Source organism: Cucurbita moschata, unplaced genomic scaffold, assembly GCF_002738365.1.
Source record: "Cucurbita moschata cultivar Rifu unplaced genomic scaffold, Cmos_1.0 Cmo_Scf00025, whole genome shotgun sequence".
Classification (NCBI taxonomy): Eukaryota; Viridiplantae; Streptophyta; class Magnoliopsida; order Cucurbitales; family Cucurbitaceae; genus Cucurbita; species Cucurbita moschata.
In genome coordinates, this window is record NW_019268541.1 from 1695375 (window position 1) to 1722337 (window position 26963).

The following is a 26963-nucleotide window of genomic DNA, read 5'->3' on the forward strand; positions in this document are numbered from 1 at the left end:
GGGGGGGGGGGGGGGGGGGGGGTGGAAATGAGGGTAAATAGATGATTCACGATTGAATAAAGTTAGCCCGAGTTAGATTAGGTTATGAAACTGATAGGAACGACATTCGGATAGTTAGGAATATCAATAGGGTTAGTGGAAGGTAAAGCATTGGTTTAGTTGGTTTTGGCTCGAGTGATCTCAAGACGGAGGGCCGAAACATCTCGAATCACTTGGGAGTTACTCTAGTTCTTCTATTTTTGTATCTTCCAATATATTTTAGCTATTTGGTTTATATCAGAAAGGAATAAGAAATGTGACGAAGAAGGGTAATCCAAAGGATAACAATATGTAATTGTCAAGGTGGAGCAGTGTGAGATCCCACATCGGTTGGAGAGGGGAACGAAGCATTCCTTATACGGGTGTGGAAACCTCTCTATAGTAGACGTGTTTTAAAACCTTGAGGGGAAGCCCAAAAAGGAAAGCCCAATGAGGACAATATCAGCTAGCAGTGGGCTTAGATTGTTACAAATGGTATTAGATTCAGACACCAGACGGTGTGCCAGCGAGGACGTTACGCCCTCAAGAGGGTTGAATTGTGAGATCCCACATCGGTTGGAGAGGGGAACGAAGCATTCCTTATATAGGTGTGGAAACCTCTCCCTAATAGAGGCGTTTTTAAATCTTGAAGGAAAGTCCAAAAGAAAAAGCCCAAAAAGGACAATATCTGCTCGCAGTGGGTTTGAGTTGCTACAAATGGTATCAAAGCTAGACACCAGACGATGTGCCAGCGAGGACGTTGGTCCTCCAAGAGGGATGGATTGTGAGATCCCATATCGGTTGGAGAGGGGAACGAAGCATTCCTTATATGGGTATGAAAACTTCTCCCTAGTAGACACGTTTTAAAACGTTGAGGGGAAGCCCAAAGAGGATAATATTTGTTAGCGGTAGGCTTGGGCTGTTACAAGCGGTAGGAGTTCAGAGAGTCTCTAAAACGCCCTCTCAATAGGTTGAAACAAGAAATTTGTATATAAAGCATGAAAGATTAGAAACGTACATCCTTATCGTGCTCCATCAGAAAGCCTGGCTTTAGTTCTATCTTCTTCCCACCATCATCCTGTAAGAACATAACATATTTACTCTATAACAACACACCTAACCATCCTGACAAATTATAGTAATCTTTAAGTTTATATGATATAAGAAACATCGTTTATCATGCTAGCCAATCACTGCCAAAGTAAGCATCACAAACTTGCAAATAAGAACAGGTCACATAGAGGTGGCAGGACATACCGGTCCACCGAGGTACCGATATCCAGCGAGTTCAAGCTCTTTCAAGATGCCATCCTCACCAATCACATAAACCTGACATCACAAAGTCACAAGTCCAGGATGAAATAATGTCGAAATGAGCTAAGTTCAATGGTTAAGGCATTTCTGTGTTAGTTAAAAGTCATAGGTTCAGATCTCGTAACAGCTTAAGCCCACCGCTAGTAGATACTGTCTTCTTTGGGCTTTCCCTTCACGGGCTTCCCCTCAAGATTTTAAAACGCGTCTGCTAGGGAGAGGTTTCCACACCCTTATAAGGAATATTTTGTTTCTCTCTTTAACTGATGTGGGATCTCACAATCCATCCCCCTGGGAGCCCGACCTGTTTGGACTTTCCATTCTAGGCTTTCACTCAAGATTTTAAAACGTGTTCACTAGGGAAGAGGTTTCCACACCCTTATAAGGAATGTTTCATTCCCCTCTCCGACCGATGTATAAAAGATAGCCGAAGCAAACGAGTACCTTCTTCTCTTTTGGGAAATCAATGGACTTCAAGTATGCCGCGGCAGCAAAAGATGATGCAAAAATTTCTTCCTGAAATATTCGAATTCTCTTAACATTACAATTTCAGACAGAGCTTGAGAGCTTTAAGTCACTGACCTCAGTGACACTAAGACCAAGTGTCTCAAACTTTTTGCCATACTGCTTCCTCGACTTCGTCGAATTGTTGGTAACGAAAACTAATCGCTTCCCCTGAAATTGTTTAAAAAGAGAGAGAAAAAATCGCAAAACAATCCATGAACTGAAGGAAACTACAGAATTTTGCATAGTTTTCACTCATAAGGCAATAAGTTACCAAAAGTGGGTTAGAAAATGTATATTTATACCTTTGATCGAAGCATATCAAGCGTTTCTGGAACGCCATCTATGAGTTTGTCTCCTTTCCATATAACCCCTGCAGTTAAATCATTCAAGTGAAGCCATGAGATTCTTGGTTCTTTTCATGATGCGAAAAACAAAATAATTTCAATGAAAATGTTGGTTATAGCCTCTCCTCACAAGAACTTATTTCTGTCAAGGAGGCCTGCAAAATCAATGGATTTGGGAATGGGCTTCCCTATTGCATCTTCGACTCACAATCAGCCTTCTAAACAAGCCAGAACATCCGTGAGTGTCCTTGCCACCTTACCATTTAGTTGCTAAGGAACTTTGTAGAGTGCTAAATCCTAAATAGGTAATCAAAAGCTACCATGGCTTGTGTCCATTCCCTCTAAGCTCTTTATTATATATATATTGTGAGATCCCATGTTGGTTGGAGAGGGGAATGAAGTATTTTTTATAAGGATGTGGAAATCTCTCCCTAGCAGACGTGTTTTAAAAACCTTGAAGGGAAGCCCGAAAGGGAAAGCACAAAGAGGATGATATCTACTAGCGGTGGGCTTGGGCTGTTATAAATGGTTTCAAAGTCAGACACCGGGTGGTGTGTGGGGAGTGGATTGTGAAATCCCACATCGATTGGAGAGAGGAACGAATACCAGCAAGGACGCCAGGCTCTGAAGAGGGGTGGATTGTGAGATCCCATATCGGTTGGAGAGGGGTATGAAGTATTTTGATAAGGGTGTGGAAACCTCTCCCTAGGACGCGTTTTAAAAACCTTGAAGGGGAGCCCGAAAGGGAAAGCACAAAGAGGACAATATCTACTAGCGGTAGGTTTGGGTTGTTAGAAATGGTATCAGAGACAGACATCGAGCAGTCCCACATTGATTGGAAAGAGGAACGAATACTGGCGAGGATGCTGGGTCCAAATGGAGGGTGGATTGTGAGATCCCACATCGGTTGGAGAGGGTAATGAAGCATTCTTTATAAGAGTGTGGAAACCTCTCCCTAGCATACACGTTTTAAAAACCTTGAAGGGAAGTCCGAAAGGGAAAGCCCAAAGAGGACAGTATCTGCTAGCGGTGGATTTAGGCTGTTACATATATAGACTCTTATTGACCATTGGGTCAATTCTTGGTGGTAGGAGTCCCTTTTCTCGAAGCTCAATGGGAATTTGGCACCTCAAATATCAAAAAAGTGAAATGATTCCTATAGGAGTTGAGTCCTACTATAATTCATGCTCATAGACAATATACAAAAGACGAGTTCTAAAATGAATCTCCTACAATCATAAGCAAACAGGAGCTGAATCAAACTTATAACTTAATGGCAATCCTTTCAACAATGCAAGAAGAGTCTGCTTCAACTCTCCAGCTCTCTAGATTGATCCTTTTGGAATCTTCATATCATCCCTAAAAATTTACAAAAATCAAACGAACTCGTGGGAGAAATGGGAGAATAACTCACCATCGCAGTCGAAAATAAATGTCTCCACAGAATCAATGAGTTCATCGGCGTTCTTGAGTGGCTGAGCTGAAGCACGAACAGCGAAGCCCTCCATTCTAGATCTATTGAACTTCCTCTTACTGCTACTATTCCATCGGAAACTCAGAGACCCAGAACAGGAACAGGAACAACCGTATAGACTGCGTGAAAGCTGCTTGAAACCCAAGAATCGGGGGATGTTGCAGTTCAAATTGACGAAGGATTTGGATGCATTTCTGGAAGAAGCAACAATGAGGGAATGAGAAGCCGCTGTCGCTGCTCTGCTCAGCATCTCTGCTGCCTTTCTTTTCTGCGGGCTTGCACACTGTGTTGGCAGTTTGAGGCCCAAAGGTGCGCGCGGTGGCGTGGAATGAGTAGCGCTCGTTCCTTCGCTTGGGATTGTAAGGCACTGAAAACTCTCTCGCAATAGGCCATTTGATCTTCCATGCAACAACAAATTGCTTTTTTTTTCTTTTTTCTTTTTTTGGTTATGTAGCAGTTGTATAAAAATCGTGGATTTCTTAAAATAAAATTATAAATTTGTATTATCGGATTTCGATTTTTCACCTACCTCGTTCTCAATATTCACACTATTTTATAAGAATTTCATTTTATATCGTTAAAATCTCGAACATGACCCTAATACAAGTTGTCAAACTCGACAAATGTCTTAGTATCTTCGTCCGTGTTATGAATATATTGACTTCATTCTTATATTCATCATCTTCCTTGTTAGACGAACACGACTCTCCCATAATCATTCCCTAAATTAGCAATGTGAGACTTTCATCATCCAACACCTCCCCTCGAATAAAGTACGTCAGCCCTTAATCGCGACTCGACTCCTTTTCTTTTGGAGTCCTTTGTTCGACATTAGGGCATGGCTCTGATACCATGTTAGACGAACACGACTCTCCACAATAGTATGATATTGTCCACTATGAGCATAATGGCTTTGCTTTGGACTTCTCCAAAAGTCTCGTACCAATGGAGAGAGTATTCTTTAGTTATAAACCCATAATCATTCCCTAAATTAATTAGGGGACTTTCATCCTCCAATGGAACATGTTCAAATCCTCAACATGATGGGTAAGAATTTTCAATGTGTATGAGGATCAATTTACGCACAAGCATACTAATAATCAAGATTAGATTACCCCATTGTCACTAATTTCTTCGATAAGAGTGTGTGCCAATCTTTACCGTATCATCATCGCTCTCTACTGTATCATCCTCTCTCGTTTTCTATTTCGATCATCCCACTTTTGAATTTCATCCTTGTTCATTTTGATCCCTATTTGCAAAATTGAACCAGGAAACACTTTTTTAAGGTTGAATGAATGTCATGCTAAAAATTTGATCACAAAAACTGATAAAAATGAGAATGATGGACCAAAGAAAAGAACAGAGTTCAAGAGGGCCATTCTCAAAGTAATGGTGAACCGAATGAAATGGGACCTAAATGAATCACGCTGACCAAGTTGTATTTAAGGCTATGTATGAATGATCTTCATCATCTAAAGCTTCCCCTTACACAAATGCTTTACAAACTTATAGGTACAGGCTGCAAAAATCTCTTGTAATCAGAAATGCACAATCAAAATAAACTTTTCAATTCGTTTCTTATAAATCTTCCATTGATTGGCTTCAGATTTCTCCCAAAACTTTCAGAACTTCATTAATTTTGGAGAAAAATCAAAACCCTACATTACGAACTTCTCAATCCAAAAATTCCCCAAAACAAGAGAGAAAAGGTTGATGAACAAACCTGAAGCTAAACCTGCCTGCCAGCAGCATCAGCAACAATGGGTAGGTGAGGGGTTCGACCCAGAATGCAGGAAACCACACTATAAAGAAAGCACAAAACACTGAAAACAAACAATCCATTATGGCTCCAAGCCATGATCTGGAACCCTAATCCGCTTTGACCGGGACTCAGAATCCTCTGTACCAACAACGGCACCACCAGCAGCACGTCCAGAGTCAACGCCTGCATCGAATTGAACCTCGCGTAGCGACTGAAGCTAGGGTTACGGACCACGCCCAAGTAGAAGGCGAAGAAGGCGATGAAGCTCGAGTGCGGGATCGAGCGATAAAGCCCTAGAATCGGGAGCAGCGGCTCGAAGGCGAGGCCGAGAACCGGGTACTGAGCGAAGAGGAAGCGACCATACTGGAGGGAGTTGAAGAAGGGGAGAGTGTAGGCGACGGCGGAGATGAGGCGGTCGGTGGCCGGAGTAGGGTTGTAGGACATGCGAATGGCGGGAGATTTTGCGGGTTTGGAGGGAAGAAGGGGGAGAGAAAAACAGTGGCGAGATTTGATGGCGGAGTAGTGAGGTATTAGTGCGGCTTTAATGGCGGGTTTGATAGAGAGATTGAGGAGAGGGATGGAACAGGAAGCCATTGTCATTGTTCTTGTAGCAGAGGCGTTGAGAGTGAGAGGACGAAGAAGATGACGCTGAGAATTTTGGGAAAATGTTATATAAATAGGAATAAAAAATTTATTTGGATAAATATTTTTAGATTAAAATATCATTTTATTTTTCCATTTCCAACATTTTAATTAAATTGAATTTTAGAATTTAATTGCTATAGTCTAAAAAAGTGTAAAGATTACTATTTTTTAACTCAAAATCTTCGTCGGAGTGTTTTAGGTTTTATTTAACTACAAGAACTCCAAAAGGGGTGGACACTGGACGGTGTGCAAACGAGGAGGCTGAGCCCTGAAGGGGGGTGGATTGTGAGATGATTCCACATCAATTGGAGAAAGAAACGGGTGTCAGTGAGAACGCTAGGCTTAAAAGGGGGTGGATTGAGGTGGATTGTGAGACCCCATATCAGGTGGAGAGAGGAACGAAACATTGTTTATAAGGGTGTTGAAATATTTCCCTAATAGACATGTTTTAAAACCTTGAGGAAAAGCCCAGGAGAAAAAGTCGAAATAAGACAATATCTATTAGCGGTGGACTTTGATTGTGTGGATTAGTATAGATTGTGAGATCCCACATCGGTTGGAGAATTTGCACCGAGGGAGATATGTTGTTTCTAATTGTGTAGGAGCCAAGTGAAGAAGAATGTGAGATTTCCCATTGAGGGAGCTGAGCCCCGGAGGGGGTGGACGCTGAAAGGTGTGCAAACGAGGAGGTTGAGCCCTGAAGGAGGTGGACAATGAACGGTGTGCAAACGAGGAGGCTGAGCCCTGAAGGAGGTGGACAATGAACGGTGTGCTAACGAGGAGGCTGAGCCCCAAAGGGAGGTGGATTGTGAGATCCCACATCAATTGGAGAAAGAAACGAGTATCAATGAGAACGCTAGGCTCCAGAGGGGGTGGATTGAGGTAGATTGTGAGACCCCATATCAATTGGAGAGGAGAACGAAACATTGTTTAGAAGAGTGTCAAAATCTCTCCCTAGTAGACATGTTTTAAAACCTTGAGGGAAAAGAAAGGCAGTGGGCTTGGATTGGGGTGGATTGTGAAATTCCGCATCGGTTGGAGAGGGTGGAAACCTCTCTCTAATTGACACGTTTTAAAATCTTGAAGGGTATCTGCGAGCGGTAGGCTTAGGCCATTACAAGGAAAGATAACGGATTTCACCCTACATGTAATCTGAGCATTAAATGACCCAAAAATAGCAAGAAGAATCACCTAAAACAAAAGTCCAATATTGCCTTAACAAACATAGAGCAAGACAATACATAATTTATCGACAACACACCTAATATGATCGATAATACACCTGATATGAATATCGATATATTTAATACAATAATGAACAAGGAAAAACAGCACCTGTAAGAGCACTATAGGAAAGGACCATAGGAGTCCTTTAGAGATTTGAGAACTTCTTTGGAAGCAACCTTCTTTCCAGTCTCCTTATCCAAAGAGATTGCTGTATGTTTGAATATCCTCCCATTGGCTTCAACCTCAACTGTAACGTGTGTTTTTCCATTCACACGAGAAGTAACAGTTTTTTTTAAGTTGTAGTTCATCTTTTGGCATACCTCATTTAACTCTCTTCTTGGATGCATCTTCACCGTTTCGGGCGATATTAACGGTTCTAAAAGTGGACGTATACTCTCGAACACCTTATCTTTATTGTATCCCGAGTCTACGTATATTGCTCCAGCTAAAGACTCGATCACATCTCCAAAAACCTGTATGAACATTCAAATGCATCTTCAATGTAATTCTCATGATCTGTATTTTCTTTGTAAGAATATCAAATTCTTCTGCAACAACTCTTTAGTTATCCTTAGGTTCATGGTGAGGCAGAGGTGTATCTATCCACCGGTTTTACTGTGAGATTCTAAATCGGTTGGAGAGGGGAACGGAACATTCCTTATAAGAGTGTGAAAACCTCTCCCTAGCAAACGTGTTTTAAAACCGTGAGGCTAACGGTGATACGTAACGGACCAAAATGGACAATATCTACTCATGATGAGCTCGGGCTGTTACAAATGGTATCAGAGCCTGACACCGAGTAGTGTGCCAATGAGGATGCTGGGCTCCCAAGGGAGTGGATTGTTAGTTCCCACATTAGTTGGAGAAGGGAACGGAGCATTCCTTAAGGGTGTGGAAACCTCCCTCTAGCAGATGCATTTTAAAACTGTGAGGCTAACGGTGATATGTAATGGGCCAAAGTGATGGGTCAAAGCGAATAATATCTGGCAGACGCATTCCCTATAAGGGTGTGGAAACCTCTCCCTAACAAACGTGTTTTAAAACCGTGAGGCTGACGGTGATACGCAATGGACCAAAATGGACAATATCTACTCATGATGAACTTGGGCAGTTACAAATGGTATCAGAGCCCTACCCTATGAGGACACAGGGTTCCCAAGGGGGGTGGATTGTTAGTTCCCACATTGGTTGGAAAAGGGAACGGAGCATTCCTTATAAGGGTGTGGAAACCTCCCTTTAGCAGATGCATTTTAAAACTGTGAGGCTAATGGTGATATGTAATGGGTCAAAGCGAATAATATCTGGCAGACGCATTCTTTATAAAGGTGTGGAAACCTCTCCCTAGCAAATGCATTTTAAAACCATGAGACTCAGCAATACACAACAGACCAAAGAGGACAATATCTACTAGCGATAAGCTTGGGCCGTTACATTTACATATATCTCGAGTTTTCTTGTCGAATCTTTGTGTTTCTTGTCATTGTGGTTAAAGTCTTTTTACCTTTGGGAATCAAGTCTTTTTACAGCAACCTACTTCAACGTTGTTGGGAGGCTGGGCAGTTCTTTTAGAAGGGATGTAACCGGTTACGTAAGTTCACTTATCGGTTTAGGAGGTCGAGTCGTTCTGTGGGTTAAGCTTCCTTCTATAGAATGGAAGCTGCTGTAATTGTGGGAGGACTTTTGATCATTTAAATAAAATTTCAGTACTGGTTTGCCTCAAGTAGCTTATCTCTCTCCCATATAATTCGATTCATAAACTATTTCTTGTAAAAATATGAACAAGCAGTCATCCAACATTTAACTTTATTTAGTATGTGTAAAAAAAACGACTATAAGAACTAACCTTGGGTAAAGAAGTCTCAGATTCCCATCCGTACGTTGCTTCAGAAGACGACATCTCGAAGTTTCTAAGAGTCGAACTAATATGCCTGTGGAGGTCATGAGACAAATGTAGTATACTTTTGTACAGCTGAGCCTTTACTGCAGTTCGTGCATAACAATCGTTGCTCACGGACGCCGACCTCATGTCAGTCAACAATCCCGGTGACATTCCGGGATATTTGTTGTACAAATGCACGGTAACGACGTAATCTAATACCGAGTCTCCAAGAAATTCCAGTCGCTGCATGCAAATGAGTTCATTACTTACATTTAATAGAGGGAAGAAAGCCAGTTTTCAAAGACACATATTTGATGTCATTATGTTACCTGATAACATCTTGGAATTTCTGGAAGCATATATGAACCATGAGTCATTGCTTCTAACAACAATGAGGGATCATTGAATGTGTAATTCAGCAGGGACTCTAAATGTCTAACATTAATGAGCTTGTGAGCATCGACGCTAAAAGGTCTCTCGTAAGGTACAATATCAAAATACACTTCTATACCGATCCGATTTAGAAACTGAATCGCTGCCCTTTCCCCACCAGTGCTAAGATATGCACCGATTAGCGCCTCAACAACGTCAGCTATCCTCTTACCTTTTACCTTTCTTTTTCTTCGAACATAAACTTTTCTTCCATTAGAAAGCACTTCCTCTGTTAATTGGTGAACCTCAAGTGTATCACCAGGAATCGCCCACTTTTGAGGATCGAAAGCCTCGTCTCGAATAAAGCCCTGAAACATCGACAAAAGAATACGAGAACTAAAATCAATACACTTCGTACTGTCGCAAATAAGTAAAGCAGTTAACTATGGTTCATGACGAAACTACCGAAATTTTGTGTTCACATCCAAGCTTACAGAGAGCAGCATTACAAACTATTCTATCTTTCTTTAGACTAAGAAGGCCCTCATGATCTTTCTGAAAAGCTTTAAAAAGATGTTGACCAGTCGCGTATTTAAGAAACGAATCGCCAAGAGTCTCGAGGGATTCTAGATGAAATTTCTCTTGGCAGCTTTTTGTTGTTATTGCTTCCAAGACCTGTGACAAAGAAATATTGTTGGCATAAATAAGCATACTTTATATATTAGTGAAGAATCATAGTTCCATACAGAAAATGCAAAGATACACAACATGCAATACAGAGAGAGTAAAAATAAAATAAAAAAGCTGCCCAGAACAAAAGGAGCCAACAAGATAACTAAAGGGCTCAATTATTAAAGAGCATGTTTGGGAGAGGTTTCGAAATAGTGCAACCCAATTACTCCGCTAGCAAATATTGTCCTTTTCGGATTTTCCCTCAAGATTTTTAAAACGCGTCTGCTAGGGAGAGGTTTCCACAACCTTATAAAGAATCTTTCGTTTTCCTCTCCAACTGATGTGGGATCTCACAATCCACCCTCCTTCATGGCCCAACGTCCTTGCTGGCACGCCGCCTCGTGTCCACCCCCCTTTGAGGCTCAACCCCCTCACTAGCACATCGCACGGTGTTTGGCTCTAATACCATTTCTAACAGCCCAAGCCCACCGCTAGCAGATATTGTTCTCTTTGAGCTTTCCCTTTCAGGCTTTCCCTCAATGTTTTTAAAACGTGTCTGCTAGAGAGAGGATTCCACACCCTTATAAAGAATGTTTCGTTCTCCTCTCCAACCAATGTGGGATCTCACACATTAATACATGTTTCGGGGTGATTTTGAACAACACAAGTCATTTTAACTATTTTAAAATCCAAACATGTCTAAGAATAAGAACAAATGGTAACTAGTAAATACAAGACTCAAATAGGTATTCTATTAGAAAGCATGAGCTAACAGTTTGGGTGACATCAAATGTCACAAGAACATATTGATACCACTACTACAAAATCTCAATACCACTATTATAAATTGGCTCTGCTAATTTATGAGTGCCTAGTACTTCATTAAAAAATAAATACAAATTACCTTCACGGTTGGAATGTCATTTTGCATGCAATGATCCGAATTCAACTTTTTCAAGTTGCTGGCAATGAGCATCGATTCGAGTCGATGCATAATAGAAGGAAGAAATGAATACGAATATATGGTGTTGATGGATATGGGAGACATTATTATAGAACAAAGTTCAGGAGGTAGCTCAACTAGCGAATTACTTGATACTGCAAAAAACAGATAATCAATATTGTTCGAGTAGAAGAATATGAAACACGTGAAAATATTATAGACGGTCGGGTTTTTGCAAGTAGAAGAAATAAAAGTTACCTCCCTCCTCGCGTTTTCTACATTTCTTAAGGTGATTATGCACTGTAAATATTTTTTTCCCACGAAGTAATGGTTGTTTCTCATACTGTAAGTCAATGCCGTGACTGCAAAGTAAACAAATCAAGATTATCAGTGAAATGAAACATCAAGAATAGTGCACTCAAAACTTTACAATAAGAACTACAAAAGCTTACAGTTCAAAGTACAAGAATAGAATTGAAATTTTAAAGCTTAGAGATTAAACAGACACAATAATCGAACTTCGAGCACTAACTTAATAATTTAAACGACTTTTAAGAACTTACTTCATTTTATAATACTCCTTGTAAGACAGCATCGTTTCGTTTTTTCGGAGCTTGAGTAATGAGTTTCCATCGAGTGCACTCAAAGCACCCATTATGCAATATACATAACCGTTATGAGGAGTATACACGATAGAATTCTCGAGTCTGCAAATGCAATCAAGTCCGTTTTGGGTTTGAACGTCGTAAGCAAAGCCCTTGAATGAGGAAATACCACGATGTACACAATATTTTATGGATGAATCTAATACAGACAGAACGGTCTCCCAGCTAATCAGTCCTACACCAGTTGAAGGGAGCAGAAGATAATCGACCGTAGGACTATCTCCCAAGCAAATCTCGTCATTTTTACTCAACTCGATATCCCATTTATGCTTCAACAAGACTCTGAAAATTGTAGCTTGGAACCTTCTGCATAAAAGAACCTGCTCTGGGCTAAGCTTAATAATGCCTATATATTTAAAATTAACATCCAAGCTTCCTCTGTCAACGTCCATGTCATGACACATGCTTTGCACTTCGAACTCAAGCTCGGTTCTCATGGCTAGCACGATGTTATGAACTGATATATCATAATTGAAGTTCTGCTTTAATTCAATCAGGTAGCAATGATACACTCCACTAGAATTATTGGGACAACAATGCACAAATTCTGGTGGAACATAAATTGGTTGTTCTTCATCAAGTGGTTTATTCCCTGAACAATTTGGGTAAAATTAGAGTTCAAATTCGTGAATTATAATGGCCACCACGTGTCTGAAACGAAAGAAGTCATAACCGGGACAAGATTAGAAATAAATACCAACTCCTTGGGCCACAGCTTCTTCAGCAACCATATCAGGGACAAGGTTATCTGTCAAAGCACCATACTTATGAAGTTGTTTGCATGCTTCTAAACAGGCACTTTGCTTGGGATATTTAGCGTCATCTTTACTGGAAAAGGTCTGACAAGGAGAGCTCTTAGGAAGTTGCAAGGTGCGAGTTTCTGAATTCCATCGTGGTGTTGGCTTAAAATAACTACAAAATAAGGAAAATTTTCCATTCTAATTTACAAAACAAGAATGCAGTGTCGTTATTCTCAAACAATGAACTACGATATAAAATGACCGACCAATCAGAAGGAAGGCGAGAGCAATAGAAGTATATCAAACCAACACTGGAACTTAGAGTCACAACCGCACCAGTGCTTTCAACACGATAGGATTCCTCATTGTAATCACTTCTAAAAGGTAAGCACGGAAGAGAGGCATGGCGTAGAGATTCGTTTCGCATAGTTTCACCACTATCAAGATATCTTTGAAGTCGAGAGAGAGTGGCAGAATCCCCACTGCATAAAGGTAAACCAAAGAGTATAAGAGAAAAATAGATCATTCTTTAGCAAGTAATTCAACTAAAAAAGTTAAAAAAGCAATTATCCCTCGTAGCAAAGATAAAAAGAAAACCACAAGGACAAACACATGTACAAAAGGATTTACTTTTACCTCTTTACCATCAAGATGTAATCTGAGTTTTGCATCCTAGCACGTCCTCTAGATTGTATGAAGCTACATACTGTGGATGACGGGTCGAATCTAATTACTAAATTGCAACTTTGGACATCCAAACCCTCTTCTAGAATCGAGGTTGCAACAATGATGTTGACCTGAGAAAACGTTATTCACCAGTCAAATTAAGCATTATGCAGCATTGAGTAGTAGAGGGAGTGAAAGACCAAGAAAAGCATACCTTGCCGCAACGAAATTCTTCCACAATTTCATTTTGTTTCTGCTTTGTCTGGGTTTGCAATCCCGAGTTCCTTCCAGCTATATATTTGGCCTTCCAGCAAGTGTGTTTTGGGAGCAATACGCTCAATAGTGTTTGAAGGGCCACAGCAGTAACGATTCTTTCTACAAATACTAGACATCTTATATCCTCGACAGACCTACAGGATAGTGCCGCCTTAATCAATAAGAAAACAAAAATGAGTACACCGAGGGAACACCCCTAGAAAGTGGCTTGAACAAAATTGGTTCAGAACATTTAGAACATGATTGCTCTCATTGATGAGATAGATCACCAGGGGTGAAGCAAAAGAAGTTGAAAGCAAAATTTCGCATCTAAGATTTATTCATGCCTCAAATTACCTGCAAAAATCCTAATGCAGCAGAGAAAATTGGCAACGGATCGGAAACAAGAATCGAATTCATAAAATTGATAAAAAAGATCACAAGAGACGACAGTGAATAGGGAAACAACCATGCACAAAACCGATACCTGTATTCAAGTAGCGATTCAATGAGACAAACAACTTTTGCAGTCATAAGACCTACAGCCATATCAGCCTCAACATTATCACCTATAGGCTGATAGGAATATCCTGCATGTCGAAATTTAGATAATTAAAAAATAAATAAATAAGAGGGGAATGAAAACAACCTAATATACATACCAATTCATCATACACTGGAACATATGTACCTGATTTAAATGGACTAGCAAGTAGCGTTAAGGCATCAGAAAAGAAACTTTTCACTATTGCCTCACCAAATATATCCAACGTTTCCCATGGAGAAAAATCATCTTCCATCCACGATAAAGACTCAGCAGCCTGTTAGAAGTGCAAGTCAGGTAATGCCAGAAATGCTAAGTGACAAACCAAAATAATCGAAACGCCTACCTTCCAGGCTAACCAAAGACCAAGTTCATCTAAGCAATACATCAAAGCCAAGAAAGCTTTTGATATCCGTTTTCTAGTCGGTTCTACCTTGGAAGGATTGAGATCTGGATTCTCCAGAGAGCGTTCATGCTGCAAACAAAAGTACACTGCCATAAGTGCCACAAGTACAACAAGAACTTTTTCCTTTTTCCTTTGTTTGGTTAATTCTCTTGTAAATCCTTTTTCCTTTGTTTGGTTAATTCTTCTCCCTTGAGCAAAGTATATGCCCCGTTGTGGAATGTGAAAATGCACAAGAATGTTAAGTTTTTTGTATGGCATGTCCTTGGGAGGCCTTCGACTACGTTCACATATGCAATAAAGGGCAAGAAAGGAAACAATCAAGTTGAGAGTTAGATAGAAATGGTGGGGGAACCGATGGCTCACTGTAATGGAATGTTGGGGTAGAATGTAGCAAATATACTTCGTCAGAAGGCATGTTCGATCTTTGGTAGAAAGTTATGGTGAGGAAGGAGAGTTTATCAAATATGTTCAGGAGTTTTGTACTATTTTAGGGCAATTTCTTCCTCTCAATACCAGTATACTATAAGGAGATACAATCCTCCACAAACGGCTTAACACCCTGAAAAAAGGTTCAAGAAGAATGCCCAATTTGATGGGGCCGCTCCGTTGCATCCTCTGCCATGATATTTTTGCAGATGAAATATTGAATCAATTACACTTTCCATTTAATAGTTCCATAAGACAGCATGATACTGACAACTTCAAATGAAAAGTAGAGATGTTTTCATACATTATAGAGCAACAATGTTAAAGAATCACATACCACAAATATCATACTAGTTCATAGAATTGACTTTAATGATACAAAAGAAAATTATGGACATGAAATATGCACCTTTAATTTCAAAACCTTCAAACCCTCTGCTAATTGTTCATATAATGCATATGGGATGTCCTTGTGCATATAAAATTTGAACTTCGGAGTTGAAATAGGTACAAACTTGGCCAGCTCGGATTCACCGGAACAAGTATACACCTGCATGATAAAAAGATATGATCAAATTACTGCTCAATAAGAAAATAATTCTTGAAAAAGAAGAGGGGAAGAAGTGAACAATTCACAAGCACTTGAAGAAGCGAACTCTTTGAGAGAGGGTACAACGCATTCTAAAATAACAAGAGTATAAAGAGAAATCCCCCAAACTGAAACACAAATGAAACTTTCCTAGCAGAGTCGCGGAGTTGAGTACGAGAAACTAAATATGCCAAAGCCTGAGGCACTATAGTCCTATGGAATCTACACAATAGGTGCCCCAAAACAAGATACAAGCCTCTGTGAACTGATGCACATAAGACGTAAGAAAAAATGTATATTATATGTTTTGGTATAAAAGATTAATCTCTAAAGGTTAATCCATGTTAATGAGAGTATGGCATATTGTTTAACAACGCATTCATTTCGAAGCATGTCTTTCACAGCACTAAATCGTGAATGAGCAATCAATATTAAAATAGCAAAACTACTTAGTAAACTCATGCAAACTTTAGTACTAACCTTCGAGTTCAATAAGGATTCAAGGTCTTGTATATGTTGCCAACACATTAACTCCGAGTTGCCACCTACCAATGCCCCACCCCGCAAAAAAATCAGAAAAGGGAAAAGCATCTCGTTCAACTTTTCATTATAACGACCTCAGAAGCCGTAACCCCCGAAAAAAAACGGAAATAGAATTGGATAATGTACAAGTAAAAAAAAATATGAAGGAATTTGAAATACCCTTTGACTTTATTGGAGAAGCAGTCATTCCAAATACTCTAGGAAGATTAGATTTATCAAGAGGTAGCTGCCGGTGATAGAACTCCTGAAAAGTGCATATACTTCAAATTAAAAATATGTGCATAAAGGGAAAAAAATGTGTAAAGTAACTAGCTAAAGTTTTTAAGGCTGACACCTTGAAACCCCTCCCGTTGAGAGGCTCAAATTTTTAGCCTTGATGCTTACGCCTTCTTTGATCATTTCACTAATTTGTAACATGACCTCTTCTTTGAATCATAAGCGGCTTACTCGTCTTATAGATGAGGCTTGCACCTCTATGAGACCACTAAGGTCTGGGGTATTTATGCCTTATCTTATTCTAAAAAATTATGGAAGTTTATGCATGTAATGCCAATACATAATGAGTTGTGGCAAATCAAGTTTCTAGTTTAAACACTGATGAATGAAAAACATTGATGATACAAATTTAAAGACTTGTTAGAATCGTTACTTAAGAAAGTGATAATTGATAGATATCAAATTTTTTGTACTTCAGGTAACCATTATGTTTAGTAATACCTAATTACTCATTTTTGTCATTTTTATTAATGCATTTTCAAAAGTGGAGGCGTAGATGATCAAGATATAAATCAACATTTTCACATCTGCCAAAAACATAATGAAAAAAATTCAAAAGGAAAAAACAAGGTGCTTTAGTTATAATTAATTGTGAAGAGAAGGAATAAGAAAGTGTGCTCTCCTCTAAACTATTAGGATATTGATTTAGGTCGAAACGTTTAGTGCTGGTGTAATTAATGTTGTGTTATGTTAAGCTAACAATTAATAATCAGTTAAGCTAACTGTAACAGCCCAAGTCCACCGCTAGCAAATATTATCCTCTTTGGGCTTTCCTTTCTGGGCTTCCCCCCAAGGTTTTAAAACGTATATGTTAGAGAGAGGTTACCACATCTTTATAAGGAATGCTTCGTTTTCCACTCCAACCGGGATCTCACAATCCACCCCCCTTGGGATCCAGCGTCCTCGCTGACACACCGCTCGGTGTTTGGCACTGATATCATTTGTAATAGCTCAATCCCACCACTAGCAGATATTGTCCTCTTCGAACTTTTCCTTTCAAGCTTCCTCTCAAGGTTTTTAAAACGCGACCGTTAGGGAGAGGTTTCCACACCCTTATAAAGAATGCTCCGTTCTCCTCCCCAACCGATGTGAGATCTTACACTAACAGACATATCTATAAGATTGGCATGCTATATAAATATCAATGGCTTGGCATAAAAGACTTGACTTTTAACAAATCAACCTTAAAAAACGCAAAAACGCATAACTATTTTATCCAAGATTCCACAAAATTAGACAGCATGATAACAATATATGCAACTTACCGACATAATACAAGCATAAGGGTGTTTGCCTCTGGCATGATGGCATTCATCTATTATTAAGACCTTTATCATGCTTAGCTGAATGAAGCTATGCCTCAAGCAATTTAGCAAAATTGCAGGAGTCATCACAAGCACCTAAGATGTAGAAAATACATTAGGAAAAAAAGGGTAGCAGTACCATGCCAAGAGCTGACAAGAATTTAGATGGGATGTTATATAAATGGAAGATGACATTAACATGAAAATGGCCATTAATTATGTAACGACCCAAATCCACCGCTAGCAGATATTTTCCTCTTTGGGCTTTCCCTTTTGGGCTTTCCCTCAAGGCTTTAAAACGCGTCTACTAGGAGAAGGTTTTCACACCCTTATAAATGGTGTTTTGTTCTCCTCCCCAACCAATGTGGGACATCACAATCCACCTCCCTTCGGGACCCAATGTCCTCGCTGGCACTCTTTCCTTCTTCCAATCGATGTGGGACCGCCACCAAATCCACCCCCATTCGGGGCCCAGCGTCCTTACTGACACACCGCCTCATATCTACCCCCTTCGGAGAACAGCAAGAAGGCTGGCACATCGTCCGATTTTTTGCTCCATTTGCAACGACCCAGATCCACCGCTAGCTAATATTGTCCTCTTTGGGCTTTCCCTTTCAGGCTTTCCCTCAAGGTTTTAAAACGCATCTACTAGGGGAAGGTTTTCACACCCTTATAAATGGTATTTTGTTCTCCTCCCCAACCAATGTGGACATCACAAATTAAGAAGTCTATGGTATTTTATTAGACATTTCAGTAAGAAAAAACAAAACAAAAAGAAAAAAGAGTATATTTCAACAACTAATGGATGAACAGTCAACATTTAAAATAAGCAATGATACCCAAATAAGAAGATTCAGTACCTCATGTTTATCTATTTCTTGCTTCCAAACTTCACCATCCCAAAAGTCTACACCCATACCTCCATAATACAAGCCAACGCTCAAGTTGGTATGCATCTTCAGAGCTTCAGCTTGCTACAATTATCAAAAAGAATGGATAAAACTGTGAATGGTGGGAAAATGAACCTCCAAGAAACATTAATCATAATGTTTGCTTATGGTTCCCTTCAATCCTTAAATTTTCGGAAGCTCTACTTATTTATTGAAAATGAACCGAATACTTATAACAGCTCAAGCGCACCGTTAGACGATATTGTCCTCTCTTTGGGCTTTCCCTTTCGGGCTTCCCCTCAAGGTTTTTAAAACATGTCTACTAGGGAGAGGTTTCCACACCTTTATAAAGAATGTTTCGTTCTCCTCCGCAACCAATGTGGGATTTCACAATCCACCCCCCTTCAAGGCCCAACGTCCTCGCTGGCACTCGTTCCCTTCTCCAATCGATGTGGGATCCCCCAATCCACCCCTTTCGGGGCCCAACGTCCTTATTGGCACACCGCCTCGTGTCCACCCCCTCCTCTCGGCCATTCCATTTGTGATCTAGAGAGAGAGAGAGAGAATCGGTACATACTTGAGTGACCAAAACAACTTGTGGAACTAAGAAAACAGCAAAGAAAGGTGAAGGTTTGCGCAGCTGATGAGCAAAGCTTCTCAAAAGCATGATGGCTATCAAAGTCTTGCCAGATCCAGTTTCCAAAAACACTATCGTGTTCTGTTTAAGTGCTTTTTCCAATCCTTCCAACTGATAACTGCAATAATCACCCATCACAAGATACAAGGAACAACGAAACTTCAACAATCCAACATACCAAACAAAGAAACCTTCAAAATCTTCTAATAACATAAAGGTAAAGTTAACCATAATGAAGCCAAAAAGAAACCATTGCACAAACCAAACCTTCTAGCAAATGGTATTGGATCAGCCACTAGCTGCTCGCTCTCTAACTCCATATACGACGCCATCCCCTGCTCTTAACTCCACATCTACAAACACATTGAAGATCCAATGCAGACACCCAAAACAAAAAAACCAAAAAAATCAATACACAATGCCGATTAAAACTCAACCCACTGACCCAGAAACAGATACGAACTGAAAAAAAGGACCCAACGAGAATCAAACAGAACAAAAAAATCAAAGAGAATAAGAACCAAAGAAATTCATATGGGTATTCAAGTAAAGTTCATACTTAACTAAAGCGAATGAAAGTAAAAAGGTAGTCACTAAATCAAAAGTTGAACAAATAACCAATGAGAGATGGGAACTTACAATCAAAGGAGATCAAAAAGGCATCATGAGTTCGTCTTTTTCCCGATTCCTGGACCCACTGGTTGATCAAAGCAGTTCTGCTTCACTGCCTGTCACACTTATATTTGGGATGCTTTGAAACCCCTCTGATTCTTAGTTTTAGTTTAAACCCATTATTGGGAAGGATCAAACTTCCACCAAACTCATTAATAACTCTCTTGAAATCAACAAAACTCGGTGACCTCACTGTTTTTCTTCCCACCTTTTCTCGCTCTTTTATGATACCCCTTTTCACTCGATTTTCTCTTGAAATCAACGAGACTCGGTGACCTCATATTTTCAAAAAAACTATTACCCTAATTGATTTTAAATAATTAACTATTATATTTTTATTAGATCATATTATTAAAAAAAAAAAATTAAGTGATTAATGTACCTTAAATTTTAGAATTTTGAGTTTATTTGGTAATAAATCTCGATAATTATCCTAGTATAAATAATTTTAATAAAAAAAATATTTTAATTATAAGTATTCGAACGCAATTTATATTTTAAAATGATTTTAATAAAAAGAATATTTTAATTATAAATATTCGAAAAGTATATAAATATTATGTCATTGTAATAATTTATTGATAGATTTATACCTTTGTTACAATAGAATATTAATTCATTTTTATTAATAATAATTTGATAACTTTAATTTTAATCAATTACTTGTATTCAAAATTAAATTACAAGTAATTAATTATAATTGTAGAAAATTAATATTTTTTTAAGTTAAAATATTAAAATTTAAAGATTTTAAATTAATAACATTTAGGGTACAGAAAACAATTGTTGTTTTATTTTCAATTTATTCAGATAAGAGGAACGGTGTTCATTTTTAAATTAGTTATTTATTCAAATTTCAAATAACATAAATATATTTTATTTTATTTTATTTTTAATTTCTTATTATTTATTTTATATTTGGCAATACAATAAAAACATATAAATTTAATCATTAAATCGTTGACGAACCCACGAAAATATGGAAATATATAACGACAAAATTTAATACCCCGATCTTACATTTGAATACTTATTGCATTAGTAGACACGTTTACATAAACGACGAAAAACAACCAAGAATATTTAATATAATACTAAGATACAATAAATTATCTCACGAGTGATATAGATGCGGATGTCCCACGTTAGCTAATTTAGGGAATGATCATGTTGGTTCAAGGTCTTTTGGGGAAGCCACGAGAGCTTATACTCAAAGTGAACAATATCATATCATTCTGGAGATTCTTGTTTAACGTTTGTTGTATAGAACCTTGATTCCTTTAATATCATCGGCGTTCAAGCCCTTGGTCGTCCCGGACTTGATATAAGGATACATTATAGCGTTTTTAACCGTGCTATGTCCGAGCCCAAGAAGGTGTCCGATCTCATGCAAAGCCACCGTTTGTAAGTCATATCGCCCTTTCACAGCCCCAACAGCCCATTTTTCAGTTGAATCATAATGGAACCTCCCATCAGTAGGTGCAAAAGCATGAGCCAATGTCCCACCGGGCCCATCAAATGGATACCCATCTCCATGGTTGCCTTTATAGAACCCAATCTTCAAGTTAGCTCTTTTGTAGTTTGTAGTCAAAGAAAACTTGAAATGAGTGTATCGAGCCCACGTAGCGAATGCTCGAGTCACCGGTGCTTTAGCATCTTTACGAGTACCGGGAAGAAATGCGTACGTGAGACGATATTTCGAAGATGGCCACCTACGCTTTCCAGGGAAGAAAGCGTAATGAGACACAACATGGGAAAGGTGGTAGCGATGGACATGACCATCATCATCATGTTCAAACAATAGTCGACCTGTAGTTCCATTGACAATATCTGGAACGCCGCACCGAGGAGTTGCGAGTTGGGATATCGTCTCGAGATTCAAGGTTCCAGTGGGGTTAAGATGGAAGTATCGTTGATAGGTTTTGATGGCAGATTCGAGGGGATCGTCAAAGACATCGTCGACGTCATTCAGATAACCAGTAACGTTGATTCCGTGGTTTAAATAACCGTAATAGTGGAAGAAGTTCTTGAGCTTGGATATGCCTTTGACATTGTCACCTTTCTTGCACCCTTGGAGGTCATTGAGAAATGCAAAGGGAGAAACTTGGGGCAGTTCGGGCCATTCGGGCAGTTCGGGCAGTTCGGGCAATGGAAGTGAAAGGCAAAGAGGAAGGAAGATGAAGAAGGCAAGAATCAAAGGCTTATTCGCCATAGATGGGTGATATACATATAGAACCAAGGAGAGCATATTTATAAGCATATAGTCTTATTAATATTAAATAATGTGACACATTTTTAATTATTAAATCACAGTTGGAATTAATAATAATGTTAATTATAAAAAGAGAAGAAGAAATGGTAAGCATGTTTTGTTGACCACTGAATTATAAGCATAGTCTTAATATATATTAAATAACATAACATATTTTAATTAATAAAATTATAATGAAGAAGAAGGAAGAAATGGGAAGCATGTTTTATTGGCCTATTACGAGTTCACAACCGAACTCAACCTAAACCCCGAACAGAGTTCACAACTGAACACAACCTAATCAGGTAAAATATTTTTTAAAAATATCTTATCGGAAGAGTGAAGGGACATTCTATTTCTTTAATTATACGATGCAAAATTACAAAAATACCCTTATACATTGTTACTATACATTAAAACACTCATATAAAGTAGAATTTCATCAAAACAACGGGCTTAAATTAGAATCAAGAATGGTGTGTCAGTGACCAAAAATAAAAATTGAGACCCATCACCACACAATTTTTTATTGTTGCATTACTTGTTTCGAGTTTGAATCTTTCATCCAATTCTAATTAAAGATGTCCATTTTATTACGAACAGTGAGGAAATTCCTCAATTAGACCGGAGAATGGAGGAGGATGTGGGATTTTTTTTTTCTTCTGTTGGATAAATGGGGTCGGAGATGAAATTATATTTTTCGTTTCCGCCCGCTTAATATAAATATATTTTCAACATATATTAAATATATATATGTATATATATAATTTTCAATTGTAAAAATTAAGATAAACTGTATAATTGATCAATTAATTTTTTCTAATAATTACATTAATGGTATTATTGAAATGATAATAAATTCAGAAATTTTAGTTATATTGCAAACAAAAGATTGTTTGTTTTATTGTTTATTTAAAATTTAAAAATGTCGTTTTTTTTATTTAAAAAAAGGTTTCTTAAATATCTGCCATACAATATTTAGTATGAACAAATTTATCAAGTCAATTGTCAATAAATGGGTATTAAATTAGAAAACAACGGTACAACATTTAAAAACATATTACTAACAAAATTAAATTATTAAAAATACCTTTCAAAATTTTCAATAATATTCTTAAATTAAAAAAATTAAAAAATTACTCTAACAACAGTTAAAAATACACCTAAATTTTTTAAAATAATAATAATAAGTTTCGAGATAATCTATAAAGTGTGGATAAATGATTTCAATTTTTTTAACTTTTTCAATTTTTTTTTTATACAGAATGTTAATTTACTCTTACAATTTTATAAGTATACCTACGTAAAAAAAAATTGTATTTTTAAATACAGTTTAAGGGTATTTTAAAATAAAAAAACTAACCGTTTATATCTCAAATTAATAGTAAGTTTTTTTTTTCTTTTACAAATTTATGGTATTTTTTTAACCAGATAAAAAAATTTGAGAGTATTTTTATTAATTTAGCCACACAAAAAAATTAATTTTTTTTTATAATATGATTACGAGCAATTAGATATATTTCTTTTTATTCTCTTAATTTTTTTTTTGCCTTCTATCTATTTTTTGTGGCGAATTTCATGTGCCCACGTTTATCACAATTTTTTTTTCTCTCTATACTCGTTTATGAATGTATTCGTCATTGTTGTTGCTGACTAACGTTATAGATCAGATTCGAAACGTTTCAAATCTGTCTTTATCTTAAATCATATACCAAATTGTGAGAACTTTCCTTTCATTTTAAATCGATCTGGTCACATGTAGATTGATGCAACGAGCAAGGAAGAAAGAAGATGGGACGATGAAAGTTTGTATTATGATAAAGTTTGTTGGATAAAGAAAAAAAAATTATTAAATATTGTCGTGAACTAATTTTATAATTCATTCGTAACATACTATATTAAAAACATTAAAATACTATGAACTAAGTCAATTTTTTTAAAAAATAATATAGACTAAATTACATTTTAAATTTGAAGTTATATATTTATTAAATCATTGAGATATTATTATTTTTACACAAAACGTTGTGGCCGGATTAACATAATTTAGTAAATAGACCCGAGGCCCTGTGGCCTAAGTGAGCTACTCTGTGGCACATACGTGTATCACAGTGTAGGCAAGCGTATCGAGAGGAGTGTCTCGGGCGACTTCCTTTGAAATGGGTTTTTCAAGGACAATATCGGGCGGCACTGGTACGCCGGTATTGCGCTCCAGCCCGCGTGTTGAAGGTTGCTACATACACCCGCTATCCGACATGGTATCTGTAAATGACATAACATGGGTATGGGAGGGCCAATGCCTTGATAGAACTATTGAGATATAATATCTAGAGTATATATTATTTATAGAATATATCTAAGATATTATATTATAATATTCTTTATTTATGATTTGATTTATAGTATATTTTATTTTATTATAGTATTTAATTATTTTATATTTTTCTCATTTGTACTGGCTTGTATCCTATTTAAAGGATATCAATATCAATATCAATGATAATATACACCTTCCCAATTATATTTTCTATCTCATTCTTAACAAGAACCTAGATGGATGGATGTTCGGGAAGTCTCAATGAGATGAGCGACACGCGGGACCGTTCTCGATGGAATGACCAAACGAGTTGTGATGACTGATGACATCTCGAGACCCGAATGACGTCAAGACATTTGGACTATGTCGATAGAGATTGAGATAACAAGATGAGATGCGTGGATGAGTTTAATTTTGTGATTAAACTAAAATATTAAAATATTCTGATAATTTTAAAAGGTACCTTTATATTCCATCTATGTATTTAAATATTTTAAATTGATTATAATTTAATGTTATACGATTAGTTGAAGATAAAAATGAAGAATAATTCAAATAGCAAATTTATATATTCTTGCATTTTATTGATAAATTGTGTTCGAAGGTTTGTATTTAATATAATCTAACGTTTTTGGATTAGATCGACAATGTCGATAAATAAAAGTTTAAAGGCACGTAGTATAAAAGTTTAAAAACCCGATTCACTATGTTCAATCACAATAGGACTCAATCATACTCAAAACATGAGTTTGATCCCGGTTCATAAAGAACGCTAGCTATGTGCCTAACATGCAAATTGAACGTTGTTTTCGGGGAGCTCGGTAGAAGGAAAAGAGGCTCCTAGCTAACGGTAGCTTGTATCGCCTTTTAAAGGGGGTGAGAATAGTTGAGAACAAGTTGGCGAACGGGTGCATGTTGCGTGGGAATCTGTCGAACAATTTGGGCGAAACCCTGAATCAAGATAAAAAAACGCTGTTTGATGAGCATGCGTAATATTAGGTCATTGAAAACGAGTCTTGTTCGACTACATCAATGAGCCTGTGAGCTCTCGAGGCAACGCAAAAGGAAGAGATGTCCTGGCTGTCGAAACTTTCGAAGAGAATGAATGTTGGAAACTCTTATTTTTTGAAATATATATTATTAATTATTAATTAAAAATATATATTATTTTTAAAAATATTTTTATTATTTTTGTTAACAATATATTATTATTATATAAAATTTATAAAATATAATATTTTGTATTTGTACGAACTATTAAGAACATAAACTATGAAATATAAATATATAATTAATTATTTAATTTGATTATGTATCAATTATTTTCACTAAAAAAAATATATAATTTTATTAAATTTATTTATTAGAGATAATTATTAAGATAAATTGATAAATAAATTAACATATTATTCATAATTAATTGTAGCATATGACATTTTTATGAAACATTTATTTATTTATTATATTTATAGAAATCTTAAATAAAATAAAATAATAATTTAAATTTTTTTTTACATCCCTAATTGTGCCCTTTGCATTGGACACGAAAGGTACAAAACTCACCGGAGAAACTTACAGGAGGAAGTAGCGGCAAAATTGCAGAGAGTGGGAGCCGGCGAGATTGAGACGAAGGTCGAGAGAGATTTCCAGGACGGAGAGTGATTGAATGAATCGGCGAGAGCGTGATTTTCCGAGAGAGAAAGAGACGAAGTGTAATTGACGGTGAGATTCAGGGAGAGAATCAGAGAGACCAAATATCAGATGAACTTAGGCGGGTTTACTTGTTGGCGGCAGCGTTTTTAGGGAGGAAAGTGTGAGGATGTTTGAAAGACTTGTTGGACAGTTACTTGTGGGTTATTTGGGCAGATATGTCAAGGATATTCAGAAGGAGAAGCTGAAGATTACGTTTTGGAACGGTTCGTTCTTCTTATTTTACTGTATGAACAATTTTAGCTTTTGGTTGTCTTAATCTTAGTTAAGTAGCTTCGGCGGTGGGGCTGCCATCGTCTCGAATTGATGCTAATACTTCCTTATGCTCTTATAAAATGATCCTTGGAATGTATGATCCGTGGCTATCTGGAATGCGCTCCTTGGACAAATGGGTCGCTGCTTTTCTATTATATTGAACTAATCCAAAGTATAACCCGCCATGCGGAAGCCACCATCTTCCTTATCTCCGTTTCACTTATCTTTTTGATTGGAAAATGGAGTTCTGTCTGAAATATTTTTCATCAGGGTTGGTCATAAATAATATCAAACAGAGGAAATTCTACATAGGATAACCCGGTTGCTTCAACTACACACTTTCTCTTTAGTAAGTGACTCCGGCATTGTCTACTCAGAATCCCCCTGTTTCATTAGAAAGTCTGAATTTCTCTTACCCATTACTGCAGCGCTTCTCTATAGAGTTGATCTCCTTTGTGAGTTTCAATTCTACGTTCCTTTTTAGATAAGAAATCGAACTTTTATCGAAAACAAAGGTGTACAAAAAAACAAGCTCCAAAAAAAGAATAGGAGTCCAACTTAACTACAAAAAGGACTCAAATCCAAAAAAAACAAGACCAATATCATATTTACAAAGAAGTCTAGCATCTGATGCCCAAATGAGAACATTAAACCTCACGA

At 37.5% G+C, this 26963-nt stretch overlaps 5 protein-coding genes across 10 annotated transcripts in view; 1 reads left to right on the top strand and 4 right to left on the bottom strand.

Moving 5' to 3' along the window:
• LOC111461376 (phosphoglycolate phosphatase 1B, chloroplastic-like) overlaps positions 1-4478 on the bottom strand; it is a 7069-nt gene extending 2591 nt beyond the window's left edge. Inside the window, exons 1-6 of the mRNA XM_023104883.1 lie at positions 3595-4478; positions 2139-2206; positions 1912-2004; positions 1774-1845; positions 1276-1347; positions 1037-1096 (exon numbers count right to left, since the gene is read on the bottom strand). Of these exons, the coding sequence (XP_022960651.1) occupies positions 1037-1096; positions 1276-1347; positions 1774-1845; positions 1912-2004; positions 2139-2206; positions 3595-3904 (675 nt within the window). The 5' untranslated portion in view covers positions 3905-4478. The remainder of the gene's footprint in view (positions 1-1036; positions 1097-1275; positions 1348-1773; positions 1846-1911; positions 2005-2138; positions 2207-3594) is intronic.
• On the bottom strand, positions 2151-6082 carry LOC111461378 (protein TIC 20-II, chloroplastic-like). 2 transcript variants are annotated; one of them, XM_023104885.1, is made up of 2 exons: positions 5381-6082; positions 2151-2206 (listed from the first exon to the last, which is right to left on the bottom strand). In XM_023104885.1, exon 1 carries the CDS (start codon positions 6017-6019, stop codon positions 5387-5389), a length of 633 nt encoding a protein of 210 aa, XP_022960653.1. In that variant the 5' UTR covers positions 6020-6082; the 3' UTR covers positions 2151-2206; positions 5381-5386. The 2 variants fall into 2 exon arrangements, with proteins under 2 accessions (XP_022960653.1, XP_022960654.1); XM_023104886.1 differs by lacking the exon at positions 2151-2206 and adding an exon at positions 4698-4906.
• A 1165-nt stretch (positions 6083-7247) lies between these two features.
• Positions 7248-19973, bottom strand: LOC111461373 (endoribonuclease Dicer homolog 2). 5 transcript variants are annotated; one of them, XM_023104877.1, is made up of 22 exons: positions 19738-19973; positions 19366-19451; positions 19039-19216; positions 18432-18545; positions 17533-17667; positions 16151-16235; positions 15929-15993; positions 15269-15409; positions 14374-14502; positions 14175-14304; positions 13971-14073; positions 13443-13638; positions 13199-13359; positions 12829-13044; positions 12520-12734; positions 11721-12414; positions 11416-11519; positions 11119-11312; positions 10008-10217; positions 9500-9910; positions 9135-9413; positions 7248-7764 (listed from the first exon to the last, which is right to left on the bottom strand). In XM_023104877.1, exons 2-22 carry the CDS (start codon positions 19428-19430, stop codon positions 7411-7413), a joined length of 4179 nt encoding a protein of 1392 aa, XP_022960645.1. In that variant the 5' UTR covers positions 19431-19451; positions 19738-19973; the 3' UTR covers positions 7248-7410. The 5 variants fall into 5 exon arrangements, 4 of the variants coding, with proteins under 4 accessions (XP_022960645.1, XP_022960644.1, XP_022960646.1 ...); XM_023104876.1 differs by lacking the exon at positions 19738-19973 and adding an exon at positions 19544-19681; XM_023104878.1 differs by lacking the exon at positions 19738-19973 and adding an exon at positions 19658-19676.
• Positions 19974-20954: 981 nt separating this feature from the next.
• On the bottom strand, positions 20955-21985 carry LOC111461758 (metalloendoproteinase 1-like). Its single transcript, XM_023105399.1, has one exon. The coding sequence runs from the start codon at positions 21980-21982 to the stop codon at positions 21020-21022; it is 963 nt and encodes a 320-aa protein (XP_022961167.1). The 5' UTR covers positions 21983-21985; the 3' UTR covers positions 20955-21019.
• A 3873-nt stretch (positions 21986-25858) lies between these two features.
• The window catches only part of LOC111461381, a 55237-nt gene continuing 54132 nt past the window's right edge, over positions 25859-26963 (top strand). Inside the window, exon 1 of the mRNA XM_023104889.1 lies at positions 25859-26254. Within this exon, the coding sequence (XP_022960657.1) occupies positions 26158-26254 (97 nt within the window). The 5' untranslated portion in view covers positions 25859-26157. The remainder of the gene's footprint in view (positions 26255-26963) is intronic.

Excerpts from the sequence above, each read along its gene's own strand:
- LOC111461758 (XM_023105399.1), bottom strand. The coding sequence starts at position 21,982 with ATGGCGAATAAGCCTTTGATTCTTGCCTTCTTCATCTTCCTTCCTCTT.
- LOC111461373 (XM_023104877.1), bottom strand. The coding sequence starts at position 19,430 with ATGGCGTCGTATATGGAGTTAGAGAGCGAGCAGCTAGTGGCTGATCCA. Across the intron at positions 16,236-17,532 it reads CTTATGCTTGTATTATGTCG|GAGTTCTATCACCGGCAGCT; the intron begins GTAAGTTGCATA and ends TGCACTTTTCAG. Across the intron at positions 13,360-13,442 it reads AAGAATTTCGTTGCGGCAAG|GTCAACATCATTGTTGCAAC; the intron begins GTATGCTTTTCT and ends ACGTTTTCTCAG.
- LOC111461378 (XM_023104885.1), bottom strand. The coding sequence starts at position 6,019 with ATGACAATGGCTTCCTGTTCCATCCCTCTCCTCAATCTCTCTATCAAA.